The 18,103-nt window shown below is 36.1% G+C and overlaps 1 protein-coding gene across 2 annotated transcripts in view; it reads right to left on the reverse strand.

Annotated features, from left to right (window-relative positions):
* Positions 1-857: 857 nt before the first annotated feature.
* Positions 858-18,103, reverse strand: part of KCMF1 (potassium channel modulatory factor 1) — a 43,139-nt gene continuing 25,893 nt past the window's right edge. For both annotated transcript variants that reach the window (XM_085317640.1, XM_085317633.1), the window contains exons 3-7: positions 13,944-14,083; positions 7,867-7,957; positions 6,491-6,676; positions 3,556-3,835; positions 858-1,487 (exon numbers count right to left, since the gene is read on the reverse strand). In XM_085317640.1, the coding sequence (XP_085173766.1) occupies positions 1,226-1,487; positions 3,556-3,835; positions 6,491-6,676; positions 7,867-7,957; positions 13,944-14,083 (959 nt within the window). In that variant the 3' untranslated portion in view covers positions 858-1,225. The remainder of the gene's footprint in view (positions 1,488-3,555; positions 3,836-6,490; positions 6,677-7,866; positions 7,958-13,943; positions 14,084-18,103) is intronic.

Consider the following 18,103-nt stretch of genomic DNA (forward strand, 5'->3'; position numbering starts at 1 on the left):
CTATTCTGAAAGTTGATGCACAAAAACATTTTTCTTTTGCTTTTGTTAAACAGGTAGGATTAACAGTATAGGCATGTAGGTGTCATGATTCAACGAAAAGGCTTTTAAATGTTTTTATGCCAGAACAACAACAACAAAAAGAAACAATAAATAAAAGGTGCTAAAGTTAGCATTAAGAATTAAATTGTAATATATTGACAATCTGGGAAGCCAAATCCTCAAGCTCTCCTGATACTGATAGATCTCTGCAAACTATGAAGCAAATACATAAATAACTCAGAATATGATCGAGACTGTGAAGATTTTTTAAACTAAGACAACATAATCCAGGTTAATTTTTTTTTTTAACACAGTGAATAAATGAATCATCTACACCTGAATAAAACATGTTAACAATTAAAAAATTTTAACAACCACAAAAAGGAAAACTTTAAACAAAAGTGAACAACATTTGATTTTAGGGCACACAAAAGCCCTTTGCAGTAGATCCCAGCAGTGGCCTTACTGTTGTGTCTCCTACAGATGCATAAAATGAAGTTCAACTCCACATGGACGTGATGACTAACAGGGCAACATAATGGTCACACACAGCAAAACGCCACACGCTGGTAGCGACAATATATCGCACTGCAGAGTTTCCATTATGTGCGAGAACAGCACATAAAGATATCATTCAGTCACATATTATTCAAAAGCTACTTTGTGGCCACAAACTGCTAGTGAGCACTAACCTTTTTGTCATGTAACCTTTGAATAATGGGAAAGCTTTGGGTTTTATAGTTTTACTCCTTGTATTTAATTTTTAAATGACAAGGTCACTAAAACTCATGCACGCTGCAAAAAACGTCATGCAGTAGTTAAGGTAAACCATCCAAGCAGTTTTATTCATTAATATTCATAAATACACACAGCAGCTTCATTAGAGATTTTTCATTTTTTCCTCTTCAGTTTGAATGTGGAGTATTAGGAGAGCCTTTTGCATGTCAAGGTACAGGACACAGAGCTTTCTGCTCCGCACTGCAACCTACATTTACCTGCTAGAAGTAAAAATTAGTTAAGTGGAAATGATTATCATATATATCTTCTCTCTTTCTTTTGAATGTACACAATGTAACAAGAGTGACAGACCTGAAATTACAATCACCAAAACAAACCCAAGATAGTTGTTGTCCACTTTCATTGGCAAATACAGCACAGAGGACATTGTCTGCGAAGTGGGATGTCATCAAAGAGGAGGTGGAGGAGGCTCGTTTCCTTTATTACTCTCTTTTAAATTTAGGTTTTCTAAAGCAACATCTAGAGGCATAATATCTACACAGCCCATAGCACCAAAATCGGCAATCTCCCCCCGCTCATCCTCATCTGAGGAGGAACTTTCTTCCCGCATCAAAGTGGACAGTAGAAGCTCTTGAACAAACAGGCTGCAGTCTGCCCGTTCGCTTTCCATTGACTGACGCTCTGCTTCTGACATCTTAGGATCATTCAACCTGCACAGCAGCAAGGAAAGAGACAAGACAAGCAGTTGGTGAAAGCCAAGTTCACTGATGACACTGCTGACATGTGCTGAAAGACCCTCGCAAACCATTCCTCTAGGAATTGCCTAGATACTGCTCATTCTTTGACGTGCAGAGATTGGACAACATCCGACACCTCAACAAAACAAGCGCACATTTTACAGACCTTGCACCCTAGTCGCTACAACAGCCTCCAGAAGTGAATCCAAGACTAAACGAAAACACAAAGCTATTCAAGGAGTTTCCCGCTATTCAAAGAAGTCTCTTAGAGGAGGTACTGGGATTCCCTGGACACCCACTAGGTACTTGTTTTGTCTCCAGTTCAACTCCTAAATTCACACAGAGCTTACAGGCATAATGCCTACAGATCCCTGAAGCACAATACACTATTCACAGTGCCGTTTGTCTCAGAGGATAGTGCCTCTACTGGTAAGAAAATAAACTGCTCGCTCCTACTTGATCCCACCTCTGAAAGAGGGCAACTGTCTGACATTTCCAGATACTTCTATTAAATTTCTCAAAAATAAGTCTCTGACTGAGAGATGTCATATAGTATTATTTTGCATTTAGATTTAAAAAATGATACGACATGAAAAGGTTGAACCAAACCCAAGTATCTTGACATAGGAACTGTTAAAATCACTCTTTCTCACCATCAAATAGAAAAATGAGTCTCTTTTGGGGGGGGGGGGGAATGTGGAAAAACCTTTTGATTTCAGAAGGTCAACACTCTGAATCTGGTAAAAGAACTAGAGCAACAGAGTGGTGACTGCTCTATAAAAACAACCCTGGGATCTAATTATAGTTTCTACAACAGCCATGCATACTGTTTGTTAATGGCATCCTTTATTTGCTTTGTTATTCATTCTCTAAAATATTTAATATATAAATGCCTATTCARCCTTCAACTTTAAGAAAAGATTCATTTCCTATTAAACAATACTGCCTTCTGAGTTCTCATTCTGTATTATGGCTCAAATTTATATGCTTACATTACAGTAAATGCCCTTGTTTTGTTGGAAGCAGAAGGGGAAATGGGCACAGTTTAGTTAAGTAACATGCCTTTTGTTCCTTTTGACATAGAGACACGGTGAATAATATTTACACATTGCCTAGGAGCAGACACACAGTAGAGCTGAAAAGGAGATGCTACAAATGTAAACAAGAGGACAGTATATGTTAACTCAGACTTGATCAGGGATTTGGCAGAAGTCCCTTGCCTGGAGCCAGAAGCAGTTTATATAGTCAAAACTCAAATTGTAAGACTAACTTTAATTTCAAGGTTTTCCTTTTTCAGGGTCTGCAGAAAATGACTAATTTACATTCAGGTCTAAACCTTTAAACATATTCCTAAACATGTATAAAAATACGTAGCGTGCTTGTGCAATTGCTTCTCATTTTGCACACACTAGGGCACCACTGGATATTCCTGTAGCCACTTCTGTTGGCTTTCTGAATGCAGAAGAATTCCCTTCAGGCCAGCTATAAATTACTGCTCTTGAATATTAACTTCTTGGATGTCCTCCTGACAGTGCAAGGAAAGTGGTGAACATTTTATTATTTTATATTAAGAAAAACTTAGCTGTATATAAAAACAACTGGAAAGCTCCCAAACATCACATTTCTTAGGAACACGATCTACAAAAGATGTGACATTTACTCTGACATTTTGAATATGGTAATAAAGCAGGCTACCACCACATCTTTAAACACATTCGACAGAGTAAACAGGTTTAAGAATGATTCAGTGGATGAAGCTTTTTGCTTTTAGTGGTGCCATACTAATTCAAAGAGTGAAGTAGTCTTCTTTTGGATTTCAATTTATGAGTTGTACATTCTAGGACCGCTACTGATGTTAACATGAATATATTCTGATGATGTATTAGTCTATTAATCCTGGGACATATTTACTCACAAGTAAAGAACCTGCTTGGGTTTGCTAGGGCAAACACATGACCGTTTCACTGAACTTTCTCTATCGGGGCTGAGGGAAACAGAAATAGTAAGAGAGAAATAAAAGCGAATCCATGGGACAAGTTACCTTGTAAGAAGAAACTGGGAGTTCTGGATCGTCTGCTGACTGTTTTCTGTGTTAGATGTGTTGGTTGTTGTTGTAGATTGTGTAATAGTGGTGGTGACACTGCTTGTGTTGGTGCGTCTAGTTGCATTGCGTGCAGTCTCCAGTTGTCTTGCTGCCTGTGCATGTTGTCGCTCCAGCTGCAGTTGCATCTGCAGCTGCTGTAACTGAGAGGCAGAAGGGCCAGAGGAATTGAGCTGTCCTCCTGCAGAACGCCTCACGCCTGATAACTGAGATAAAAGCTCTGCCAGAGAAGAGAAAATTTTCTGTGGTGAAATATCTTAAGTGAGTATTACACAATAGAATACACACATCTTGAAATTCAGTCTATCAGTTACTGCTTTTCATCAGTGAAATCAAAGAACAATGAAGCTCTTGGGAAAAAGACAAAGCACTGTGTCTCACAGAGTAAGGAAGATTAAAACTCACTTATGCACAAATTTACTCCAAATAAGAAATCAAAGCTTAAAGCCTTCTAAATAAGAGAGCCAATCTAAGGACTGTCTTGTAGGTCAAGTCCTTTGCAGTGATTCCCTAAAACGTTACTTCAAGTCAAACCAGTTTCTGTTAGGGATTTTATTTTCCTCTCAACAAATGTGCCTCCAATACACAGGCTTTATCTTCCCAATATTCTGGAGGGAAGCTGTGCTGTAGAGAAAATAAATATTTAATCAAGTCTTATTTTTTTTTAACTCAGTTATTCAAGTTAACTTGACTGAATGCTTTCTTCCTTCAGTTAAGAAAACATTTTCAAGTACTGCCTGACATAGAAGTTCTCGCAATAAAAATGTTCTGTAACAACAGCTTCTATTTATGTCAGAAGCACAGAGAAGGCCTAGCCATTAAAAAAATGACTGGCTATTAAGTCTTACACCTCAGAGATATGGAATTTTTATGGCAAGCTTTATACCCCCAAAAAATCTAAAAAGTAAATACTAGCATTAAATTACTGTTTAGTAAAAGTACTGTTTACTAATTTTCTGTAGAATCTCTTCTACACCCTAAAGTTGTGTGTAGGCACTTCTGTGATTCAAGGACTGAGGAATTAGGTGTGATGTTGTTCCTGTGCCCATTCCTTTATTTATAACACTATTACAGTAAAATAAACAGAAAATTATCATACCCTAAGAGAGTACAATCCTTTTAAGGATTTAATTATGGGAATGAAGTAAACTGCAGTAATTTTGTGTTAGGAACTTTTAGATAATCACTTTTATCAGCAGGAGTAAATTTTTTAATCTTGATATGGTTATTCATTTTAATTACAGGAAAACACAGGGAAAAAATCTAGAAATGTAACAGGTGCTACAAAAATTACTTATTTTAAATAAGAATTGCAACTTCAAATGGTCTTCATGATTTATCACTCCAGTTAGAGGAAAGACATAAAACTGCCAGACAAGATGTAGCTGTATTTATTCTCAATGGAAGTTAAAGCTTTGTGTGTAGCTAAACTATATCTGGAAGCAGCTGTGAGTTTGAGACAGCGGCTTGGTATGATACAGACATGCAAACAAAATGGAAGGCTAAATGCAACTTCCAACACATTAGAGAAGATTCAAAAGAATGTTATTTTATCACATATTTAATGCCCCTAAATGGAAAGGCCTTGTGAGGCTGAAAACAAACCAAGGCAGTCACTTTGCATTTAACTGAGCTGACCTAGCAGCTGTTGTAGCAGAAAGAGGAGGCCTGGCACTCCACGCTATGCAAACATCCTCCCTTCCTGAACAAGGGTCTACTTTTCAGACCCTCCTGTGACCTCGTTTAACTCATTTATTTTCTCCTCTTGCTGCAACAGCTTCTATTGCTAATTTAATGAGTTAAATCAGGTCACAGAGGTCCAGCAGAACACCACAGCCGGCAAAAAGGCAAGGGTACTTTTGACTACGGAAGGTAGCAGAGTTGCAGCTCCCTTACGGACAAAGCCTTATTGAGCTGGTTGGCTGGCTACTTCTCAAGAAGTCATACCCTAACAATACGAAGTTCTAGTTTAAGCCTTTCTTCTCAGCATCTGAAGCCAGGGTGGAGAACAACAGGAAGTTCTGAAGTTTCCCTGGTATTTACACTGGCATGGTGAAAGACAATACAATTAAAATGTTAAGATTTTCCAATAGGAGAACTTTTTTCTTTAGAATAGCTGTCTTTCTCATTCTTTTTTGTAAAAAACTATTTTCATATCAAAGTTAAACAAATACTAAACAAGTTATACTTGGAAACCACCCTAAAAGCATGTCTTTGTGACTGTCCAGAGTTGAAAATGAGACTTCCTTCTTCCCTTCACAGTTCTCCTAAACATGACCACAATACACTGCAAATGCTTGTAACAATACATTTAAAAGCAAACCTGAAAAATCTCTGAAATGAGCATGTCTGGCATTAGAACTGCATTCTGAATGTAAATTGAACATGTTTTATATGTCCATTAATAATACTCAAACTCAGCTAATTTCATCTTCATGAATTCTAAAGAGTTAATGCTTCGCACATTTGTGCTAAAAGAAACTGAAATTCATAATCTCTTCTATAAACACCTTCATACATAAGGCAAAAAAATGAGCCACACAGGTGTACACTGTGGAAGTTAGAAACAATTATGTGTAAAAACACACATATTTGTGGACAGATTAGCCTTGAGAGTAAGCTTTATATTTGCTAGAACAAAAAGCATAAGATAATGGGGTAGCAACTTTGGGCTCAGTAGTTCAAGGCACAGACCCTGTGGATAGTGAAGCACACTGTTCATCAGTAACCACCCATCAATCACACTAGCACAGTGAAGCATGTTATAAATGCAGTTTCAGAACAGAGAAAAGCAGGTCCACTGTTATCTCAAATTTTACATCTGAAAGTGCACAAGAAGGATGCTGGGGTAAAAATCTGTGGTTACAGCTCTTACCAGCTATAGGATCCATGGCTTCTCTATTGCTTGGAGAATATGAACTCTGAGAAGATGAAAGCCCACCAGTGGAACTGCTAGTAAAGTGCATGTTTGACCTACGTGCGCGGGGGCCTCCCAAACCCCGGCCTGGGTGAAACATTCTACGTACATGCCGAACGCCACTGGATTCATCGTAACCACAAAGTTAAGAAAACAGAATTGTTTGGTTTGGCTATCAAATGGCAAGAGCACTTACAATGTAAAATATTCAGGTGACACACTACTCTTTCACTCAGTAAAGTGAWGCAAAGATTTTAATGTGAAGCTGATGTGCTCTGCAGCTGCAGTTGTCAGACTTACAGATCTGAAATCATGACATCTAGTGAACTGTACAACAAACTTCTCATCTATCTCCAGCTTTTTATGATGTCTAAGAAATATCAAGATGGATTGCTTATTTTCTATAAGTTTTCTACTTGTTAATTAGAAAACTCTGACAATGCATGTTTAGCCAAGTTTGTTACTGAGACACAGATTCTATTTCCACTTCACAAAAGAAGAATGCACAAAAATCTTACTAGCACTGAAGTAAGAAAAAGCCTTGTTAGCCATAACTTGTTACGCACAGATATGCTGAGTATAGCCAAGCCAGAACTATCTGTATGATTGAGGTTAAAAATCCACCTTTAAACAAATTTAAAAAGCTTTCCTATTAAAGAAATAAACTGGGCCTTAATAAATGGTCCACAGTCTCTAGGGAAAAGGATATACCTTCCAATGGCTGCACAGCACTTGTAACAACAAACATACACAGCCATTTGTGACAACTATGCACCTGTCCTGGCCTACAGAGCTGACTCTGCTCAAGTTGTTAGGCCAATGTTGGAGACTCATCTGTCTCTCTCTGTATGTGCCCTACTAGCTGTTAGTAATTTAACTTTTGTTAAATAAAGCACAATTAGGCTTTAATCAAAAAATTTAAAATCATTTCTCAAAACAAATCATCCTGAAATCATCCACTTCTGGTCATATAAACACTTACAACATACTACTGAATCTGGATGGCTGCTTTCAGATACACAAAATAACATCAGRACTAATGACCAGGGAAGATAAACARGTAGCAAAAAGAGGCATGTCAAACTTCTTTGAATACTTTTGCTACCAGAGAAAAAAAAATACTGTCAAGTGTATCTACATTCTGTTCACAGTATGGTAGTTTTTAAAATTTAAAGGTTAATTCGCTAGTTGATACATAGATCTCCAGCAACTAAGTTCCAGGAAAAACAGAGATGTGAGAACCTGAGTACAAAATCAAAACAAGTAGTTACAGTTATTAGATTGATCAGTCTATCCTCTTTTGGTCAACTTAGGAAAGGATATTAAATCTCTAGGAGCTCTGTGTTCCAGTGTAAGATGAGCTGCAAAGTCATCTGTGACATGATTAGGATCCCCTCCAGGTAATGCTGCACATATTGGACAAATCTGAAATGATAAAAAGCAACTTTATCAACTTTACACAGAACAGAACACATATCACTAAGTCAAGCACTTGACAGTGATTCTTACGCTTTAAAAACCACATTGCAGGTATCCACCAATATACCTGCAGGCCCATATTAAATGCAGGTGCTAGTTTCAACCTCTTTATGATTTTAGTGATATTATGAAAACCAGAAGTAGAATTTTTAAATCCAGTGTGCAATGCCTTTAAAATTAATCTTTGTATGCCAACTGTGACAAAGACAGTAGGGTGTGATTACGCAGGATCACTATGTGCCTGCTTGCACCTTCCTATGACATTATTGACTTTAGTCATTGCTCTTCAAATCCACAAACATTTGGATTCATTATCCAATCCTAGCAGAGGAACTGCAGGAAGCAAAATGAGACCAGACATGAATATTTGTTGGAAGTATCAAACTGAGGCCACCCTTTCAGGTAACATCTAATTACAGGTTTGGCAGAGAAGCGCTGATCTCTTTATCCCTACCCAACAGAATTTTGGGAGAAGGCACAAATGTTTCTTCTTGAGTTTTTTTTGTTCGTTTTTAAACTCAAAACATAAATTAACTATGCAAAGCAGACCAGTGCCATTACAAATGTTACTTACCTGTCTTTCCTGAATGATTTTGCATACCTGATGAGCTGTGTTTTTTGTTTTCTTTTTTSTTTTCTTTTTCTTTTTTAAAGAGTTTTTCAGGCTGATTTTGAAGTTTGAGATCACAGATCAAAAAGAAGGAAAAAATCCATTCCAAAAAACATTTGTAAGGAAAAAAGTTTTAAGTGCTCATTTTTAACAGCATACGGACAGTTAAATACAACTGCCATCTATGCACTTTTCTGCTTCTTTGTCATGTTCAAGTGGTCTTGTCTTGTGTAGCAGCCCTGGCTGCAAAGCAGGGCTCAGGCTCCTGGTGCTCTTCACACATATACTCAAGCTTTTCACAGGAGCTCTCAAATGACTCTGGGTATTAAGGACATATATGTAATAGCACACATCTGTCTTGCTCTTTTGCAGGTGAGAAGGAGAGTATCTTCAAATACATTTATTGGAAAACATCATCTGGCTTTAAGAGTGTTGYCACATCTTTAATGTCAGTTTAAATTTAGGAATCAATCTGAGCAAAAAGGCATTTTAAAAGCTTCTTGTTACACTCCTTGCCCCTTTATTTTCAATGCTCAGCATTTCTCTTCACTGAACTACTCTTCCCAGACTTACCATCATTGCAGAAGCAATACAAGCAGATGCTATAGAGCAAAGACATTTTATTATGGCATGAGGGAGGACATAGCTACCAGTAACACAGTGGGTTGACTGCAGTTAGCWATTTCAAATGCCAGAGAAACACCTCAAATAAACAGAACGCAAGTGTTTAAAGTAGACCAGAATTTCATGAGACAAAAATACCCACATGACTTTTCCCTCACAAAGCAGCTTTTAAAGAACTGTGATATATAAGCAGGACTAAGGACAGTATTTTTTTTTTTTTTTTTAATCTTTGCAGGTTACCTTTTATAACTATCAGAGCACACTCACCTGCCAAAACCATGCAATTTTGGAGAAAAATCAAGAACAAATGAAACGCAACATTAAGAACAGGAGTTTTATCCATGATTTTTAAAATGGATTTTTCTGCTATGAAAATTTCACTTTTAAGTGGGCAACCTATGAAACAAATTATCTCGAGAAGAAATTCTCACCTCAAAACCACTGCACCATAATTAACAGGTGAAAAAAGAACTGTTCTCTCCTACGACAACAGTAACAACCACCTTCYTCAGTAATCTGAATGTAATAAATATTCAGTTATGCCAAGATTTCATAAAGCTACTCAGTAGGGAGACAGGAATCTATGTATATAGGATAGATGAATATAGAGTCCAAAATCTTAGTGATAACTAGCTTAATTTTCAAGCAAGAAATTTCTCCTTCCCTTTTTTCACTGAGCAAGCAGAACTACATCATGAAAAGAACTATATGTTTTGGGAAAAAAAACAAGAAGAAAATTCTACACAATTTAACAGAACAATGGAATTATGAATAGCCTACATTTCCCTGAAAAGAGGAGAGACAGTTCTTAGAAAAACATCATCAAGGAAAAAATCAAAAGGAAGAGTAAGGAGAAAATTAGGGTCCTAACCCTAACTATCCAGCAAGCACAGAATTCAAGAGCTTTTTCATTAGGAAGAGTTAGTGGAGCACTGTTATAAGCAAACAAGAATTCAGTTGTTAGTGTTGGCAAAATGCCTATCAGTCACTACGACTGCAGCATCACTGATCAGCACGACACAGCTAACATAACCACTGAATATAACGTGCTTGAACAAGTGGTACAAACCAGAGGAAAACAATATCAAAAAGTGTCTCGTGGAAGTTACCATTTTTTGTGTTAATAAATCATATTTGCAATCCTTATGTCAATTTCATTCAAAGCTCTAGGTTGATTAGGCTCCAGCTCTGACAGAATACCTGCCTATCTGCAGAAGCATTCTCATTTACCATTATCTCCCTAATTATATACAAGGTATATAACTATTTTGTGCTTACAGAAAGCCTGTTGCTTGCACATAACAGGAATTACTATAACATTCAAGAAATAAACAGGAATCATTTGTTTCCTCTGCTTCATTACTGCAAAACAAAGTTTTCATCAACTTTCACAACATGTCAACAACCTGCTCATTACAGCTCAAGCATAAGTCTGGTTACTGCCTTGGTCAACACGACAGAAATCTGCTAAATGCAATGTAATAGCAGAAAATTTGTGTCTTTATTCTGGAGCATGATTCAGACATGACATTTGAGGAAGTTTCCTCGTATTTTCGGATTTGCAAKGCTAGCAGACTTCTACTTGAATGCTGCGTTTTATTTGGGTTTGATAAGTCCACTTTACTGAAATCCAACAGCAACAATAATGATCACYAGAGTCAGACTCTTCTGCACTTGCCCTGTAATACTGACTATTACCACTAGCTATCTATTGGAAAAGATAGGCTGATAATTACTGGGGTTTTAGGTCTTATCTACATCATATGATTTTTTTTTCTTTTTTCTCTTTTTTTTTCCTTTTTTTAAAGACTTTTTAGAGTGGGTAACATTGAAGACTTTAAATAATCATAATATTTATGACTGCTTCTGTAGATACCACCATAACTTTTTCATTAAAGTATCTACAATTAAAGCAATTACCTTTTTGGTATTATTAAACTGTCCCACCTACAAATATTGAACATTACCATATATGCAACAATGCCAAACACCCAAGAAAATTGGCAGTCTCGCCTTCTAACCTGTGCCACTCTGTATAAAAATGGCAGAATTCAATCCTTGCTTGTTAAAAATATTAAAAGTATCTGAAGAGTGCATTTTTTTTKCTGTTGAACAGTAGTGATTTACTGTTTAAAAAGAAAGAAAGAAAGAAAAAAGTGACCATGATCAAAATAAAAATAATTCCATTCCTGTATGGTGGCTTAAAACCTATCAAATAAAAACATCTTTAAATATCTAGAGCCACTATAAATACTACATGTCAGTATCTAAACAGGAATAATTGCTTGAAACCTAGGGCAGAGAGGTTTGGAGGAAAATATGGATTCTTCAGTAACATTACATAAAATATAACTCCATTGCCCTGCTGTATGTATACGCATGCTAAACACTTATCACAAAAGCTAGATTTAACATTTAGCACAAACATATACAGTCATCTTCAGTTAAAATTGTCCTTTATCACGAATTTGGAACAAAGATGCAGTACAATAATATTGCACACTGATCCACAGTTAAATAGTAAAGACTTGTTTTCACATGCAAAACAGTGGAGCAGCAGATGTCTGAAATCACAAGGCTAGGCTTTATAAACTGAATTCTGGAAGTCACAGCACAAACAAGAATACGTCAAATTTAATAACCTAGAATTTTAACATCCTGGAACATATCACTGACATCAAGTGGTGCAAATCAGAATTACAACACCAAGCTATCACAGAAAGCCATCCAAATGTGGAACTTCCAATGGCTAACACCATGTTTAAAACTTGCACAGTTAGAGAACAACCCCAAAAGACAGAACTTACAGTCCGTCACTAACACGAGTTATGGTCCTACAGTGAAGCTGGTATGAATGAAACAGTTTGCTTCCCTATGTTGTTAGGGAGGATCAGAACACATCAGAGTCACAAAAAAGTGGACCAACTACCTCCTCTATCATTCCTCCAAGAGACTCTTAGCAGCCTCTAGGAGGAAAGTCTTTTTTCTTCCACAGAATTCCTTGAAAGTTAAAGGAACTAGAAGAGGATCAGAATAAAAAACTGAAGTCAAGTCATTTCTCTACAATACATTACTAATTATTAATCTGTTTAAAGCATTCACATTTTTCTAGGAACCTAAAAAATGTAAAATGATTATAACTGGACAACAGCACCCTAGAGGTCCTTCTATAATTACATGTTCTTCCAGGGTTACCAGCACCCATATAATCCATACACAAGCACAGATCCATTTTCCGCTTCTAGAAAGTTACCTAAGTCTCCTGGTTGAGAATTTAATTTGGGACTGTCCCTGAGTTAATGCCACAGGCTTTAAAAATAAATATAAAACAAAGGTAATCCAAAAATAAGATACTCTTCTAAAACAACAGCTTGAGCATTCAAGCACCACTAGCATTTAACTTCTTAGAGTTGCAATAAGGGCTGAGAACAACCCTTTAATAGCATCAAAATCAAACTGCAAATTGTCCTGAACAAACTCAGATTTTTTCTTCTTCCTTTTTTTAAAAGCATAGCAGACAAATTTTTCCTAAGTGCAAGATAACCTAATACTTGTAATGTCTTTTGACATAACCATCAGTTGCAACTAGATGATCAAGGCACTTAAGAAAAAACAGAAGCAAACCACTTTTTCCAATATGGCCTATGGTATACAAATGAAAACCTATTAACTGATAACAGACATAAACAGAAAATAAAGCAAGTGATCAGGTGAAAGGAAACAGTAAATGTCACTCTGTAGATCAATATAATTTATAATGCTATTTTTGCAGAAGGGAATGAACCAATATTGTCTAAGTTTTTTCAAAAGAATTTAATAATTTTTATTTATCTGGGGAGGAGGGATATTCCATATTAGCCTTGTCATTATAAAAAGAAGGTGAGTTATATTAAAACTCTTATACATAACTTTGAATTTCAAGAGCGCCCACATGGACTTTTTTTAAAAAAAATAATCAAATGGCCTTTCCCAGAAAAGAAAAATTTTGTAATAATACTTTAGAATTGGGAATTTACATGACATGATTATGCCAATAAGTTATTTGTTGCTAATCTAGTTTCTCCTGCTCCAAAAAACAAATAGGATAACAGAAACTAACACCTCAGATTAAAATAAATAAATAAGTAAATAATGAATAGAAATACTTATGGAAATGTAGTTTTAATTCTGTCAACTGTCCTAATAGGGAGAGGTGGAAAGAAGCCCCTTGCTGAACAGCAACAGTTCCAACAACTTCTGATACACAAATACACCTCGTCTGTTACAAAAGCTGTTTAAAAACAGACCATCAAATCGGCTGCATACAGAAGACTGCCAGAGCTATAGTCTTATAAATAYTGTGAAGTGGTTTGATAATTATGCAATGGATTGTGAAAAAAAGAAGATGTATAATACAATAGAGTAACCATTAGGAGATTCTAAATATTGTCTTACAGAAAATAAGCTGCTAAACATGGCAGCCTTCTATCACGATAACCAAAGCAGCAACCATACCAGAAAGGAGCAATTCCATTTTATCAGGATACCTTTAAAATGTAGAAAAATTCTCATGTCATTTTCAAACGTAGGTACATGTTTTCCTACAAGGCATTTAAATGAACATATGCGTCAAAGAAAAACAGAAAAGTAAAGGGGGATACTAGAAGACAGATTATTTTTCATATGCTACTATCATGAATGAATTCTGAAGCTTCTTACCACTTCTGTTGATGTTTCTGCGTGTTCAGAAGTAACGTGTTCTTGAAGAGATGTTTCCGTATAACCCATTTTTCCACAATAAGGACAAGTAAAAGACTGTGGCTGCTCTACAGAGAAAGCTTCTCCACCATAGTACAAATCTAGAACAGAAAATGTTTTGATAAAGATTATTTTTTAACAGTAAAACGAGTTATTTTGTTCATGAAAACCTGTGTGTATGAATGCATGTGAATGTAATCATTGATAAATTAATCTGGTATTTGATTAAAATGGATATTTTAATTCTGTGTAAAATGTATATTATGATATTCAGAAAGTGTTCAGTTACTGAACTGACAAAAAATAGATCAAATTTCTTTTTCATTAGCAAACATAACATAGTTTTCTTATATTCAATAGCAGCAAAAGTTGATGGTGCTGCCAAATCTTCACTTTTCTGCCAGGCTTGTTATTCCTAATACTAGGTCACCTACAGTAATTTAGAATAGCTTAAAAGTTTTCAAGAACTGAATTCTCTACTCTATTCTTAAAGACAGATTTAAAACAGTAATTTTAGAAGTACTGAATGACTCAATATGACAATATTGGTGCCATACCTGAACCAGTGTTTAGCAATAAGAAGTTTTAGAAAAGTCTTGAAGATAAATTGTAGAAGACTGAAAGAAAAAGGAATCAGAGATCTGTTACACACCAGTTTCAATATTTAGGCTTGTTGAAGTTAGGCACTTCTGTATTACTGATGAAGCAGGCACCTTTAAGTTGCTAGTTCAGCAGTTCTCCAAACTGATTATGAAAATTTAACAAATCATGCAAGAAAATAATGCTTTTCTTTCTGTCTCTGCAGGAGTTGTGTATTCTACAGGAAAGATGAATAGCTTTACTCTGATTTTCAAATCAAGACAAAAATGCAGTTTTCTTGAGCAAATAATTTAAAATCTTTCACTATCTTTTTTTGCTAGGAATTACTGATAAATAACAGATATTTACATAGAATTCTGAATGTTCTAATTAAAAATTGGACAAATTTCAATGAATATAGGAACATAATGTTCTGCACCACAAGACAATATCCATCTAATGTGTAGCTATCTAATGTCCTTCTGCTGTAAAAGTAGCAACTTCCCAAGGTTTATTGCACACTCTGCTATGGAACTGTCTTCAGCAGATGACCAGGAAGTACAGAATAGCATTTCTTTTATTTCTGTAACCATACAAAAGATATCGCTTAAGCTAAAGAAATGCATTCCTCAAATGAACGCACCAATAAAATGCTGCTGTAGATTCTGCACCTTCAAAAAGATTGTTTTCATATAATATTTTACTAATAACTAGAAGTTTTGAATGTTAACACTCCATGACCATTGCTAGAACCCCCTACTTACTAGTATCATGGTCATAAGTAGAGTTAAATATACGGTTCAGTACAGCTCCATACATGCAATACACTGTAGAACAAAAGTGTTCGGTAAATCCTTGTCCCGCCCTATTCAGAAAAATATTTCTGAGAAATTTCCATGCTGGAGGATGAGAGAGAGAGAGATAACCTCTTTCCAAATGCAGCAAAAAAAAGTGCCCAAGTAGATACTGCCTGACAAACTGAACATTTTAACCAGTCCATCAAGTTATCTATTACACTGAATTTGAGTTCCATCTAGACTTGTTTCTGACACATACACACACACGAGAGTATCATATGCCAAGCTAAAAGTTCTCAGTCAATTAAGTCACAGTTCACCAAAGCAGCATTTAAGGTTCTTGAATTTTCTGTGCACTGAGCTAGAGTAGTAACTTTTCAACACAGAACAACAAATTCAGATGCGAGTGAAATGGAGGACTATGTAGATGAAGTCAGCCTGTAGACTGATCCACTGAAAGAGATGGCACCCAAAATCTGAAAGTCATTTACATAGTACTGACATAAACAGAAGCCTGGAACTATGACTAAAAGGAACCTAAGTACACTTCTGTGAGTCCTTTCCTGATCCACAGAAACCCACAGGSAGAATTAGTGAGGTTTGCAAGAGAAATGTCTATTAAAGATCTACTTTCCCATGTTTGTGAGAAATGTCACTGGCCACCACTTAAATATATTTTATTCAACTGCAGAAAACAAAGCTACTACACAGTAATAAAACATCTCACAACCTAAAACTGCTCATTGGTTTTAGAAGCTAAAAAAAAAAAAAAAAAAAAAAATCAACCAGTCTGAGAATGTTTACTACATTTTCAAAATGGAACACTATAAAAATTACCAATGTCTAAGTTTTTAACACTATCTGTAGTACTTATTCCTTATTCAAAATTAACTTCTATTTTCTTTACATACAGATAGGCCAGTGCTACAGTTACTCTGACATGGAGACAGACAAAAACTGGGGCTTAGGCAGGATTACGGTATTAGCATTCAAAACTCAGACAACCCCTGTGTCAAGGTGCTGGGCAGTAGCAGACTACATGATGAATTAGGTTTATCTACATTCTTAACTACCTTTCAACTCAAGTAGCTTTTCTGAAGTTTTAGCATACTTCATACACAAACTTCATACTTGTGCATACTTAAGCACAAATTTAAACATGCCATTGCTTCAAACGAGCAAAGCAAGAACTATGCTCACATGGGCCAAGTTCTAAGCCACTCAGGCACCGTCTGAAGGGATCAGTAATACAAGAAGTGGAACGTCCATTCTTTCAAAAAAATATAATTGAAAAGATAAAGATTCAAAGTAACAGATACCCAAAATACACAACACAAAATGCTTCAGAGAAGATGAATGAAAGAATCCTCCTTAACATTATTTGAGTACAAATTCTAATTAAAGAAGTTCACTGCACTGTCTGTTACAGCACAGACCATAGAGGAAAAGCTTAAAAGCATTCTTGCTTTTAATGGTGTCATTCCACAAGGGAAACACAGTAAACTTGGGCTCTCGTTTTTTTGCTGTCATTAAAACCATAAGATATTTGAAACCTGCACAAAGACTTCAGGAGCAAAATAAGTGAGATAATAAAACTTCTGAAAACAATAGCTAAAAAGCCTCAAAGATTCACTACTTTTAATCTGCCTAAAACAGTACATGCAAATACTATACTGCTCTCTGAAATTCAGTAATTCAGAAAGAAATTCTGCAGAATATTCTACATAACTATGGGAACAGCAAAATAGCAAAAAAGTACTGAGAACGTCAGTCTCACGTACACACATACACACTGAAAATTAAYGATAACTTGTTTAGACGATCCTCTGATTTCCCTCAAGCTTTGGTATGATCCTCACAGTGATGATTAAATACTTATTTACTGGTTGTAAAACCAAGTCTCAGTCTTTGCAAACATGGACACACACATGCACAACAACATGAAGTCAATTTCCCTCTGAGGACTGTACCCAGCTCAGCAATCTCATTCCAGGAAATTTAGCACATTATACACTGATTTCGATAGAAAAAAAGATGATTACTTGAAGCAGCAAGCCAGATGGAAAAAAAAGGGGAGGAGGAATATCACTTTACTACCCTTCAAAGGATTTTCATATAAAAAGTATGTATTATTCTTGAATATTCTGCCTATGAACCTCACCTTATTTCATGAGCAGAAGTATTTTTAAGTATGAAAGTGACCTAACTCAGCTTTTCAGGTAAGCAAATGGCACAGAGCTGCAAGCAGTCTGGAGTGAGTGGTAAACAGATCAGCATGCAAGCAAAAACTGTCTTCCTTTGATATACTTAGTTCAGTCCAGAAGCCAAGAGTTTCAGCAGTACAGGGTGTTCTGCCACACTGGGAGGAGTTTGACAGGTACTGTTTCGGGTCCTTGCTTTTAAAGGATCTGAAACAAACCATTTATTAATAAAAATAATAACCTATCAGCCCAAATTCAAGCCTCCGGGTTGTACTAACATATATACTCCAGGTTATATCTCGCTTCTGCCTTCTGCATATTCCTCCCACTCTGTCTCCTCTCACATCTTTCTTATAACTCGCAGCAAACTTGCAATCACATGCCAGATCATTATGCCTTCCTTGAGGGGTAAAGGGGACTCCTATCAGAAACGTAATCACTTACTAGCTAATCCAAAGATTTTTCCCTCAGAAGATTATACTTCAACTCTTTTCTTCCTCGGTCTTATTCTCTCCCCACCTTTAATATAATGGAATTCCTGCCC

This window comes from Rhea americana, unplaced genomic scaffold (genome assembly GCF_003343005.1).
Source record: "Rhea americana isolate MKP2758 unplaced genomic scaffold, rheAme1 scaffold_115, whole genome shotgun sequence".
Taxonomy (NCBI): domain Eukaryota; kingdom Metazoa; phylum Chordata; class Aves; order Rheiformes; family Rheidae; genus Rhea; species Rhea americana.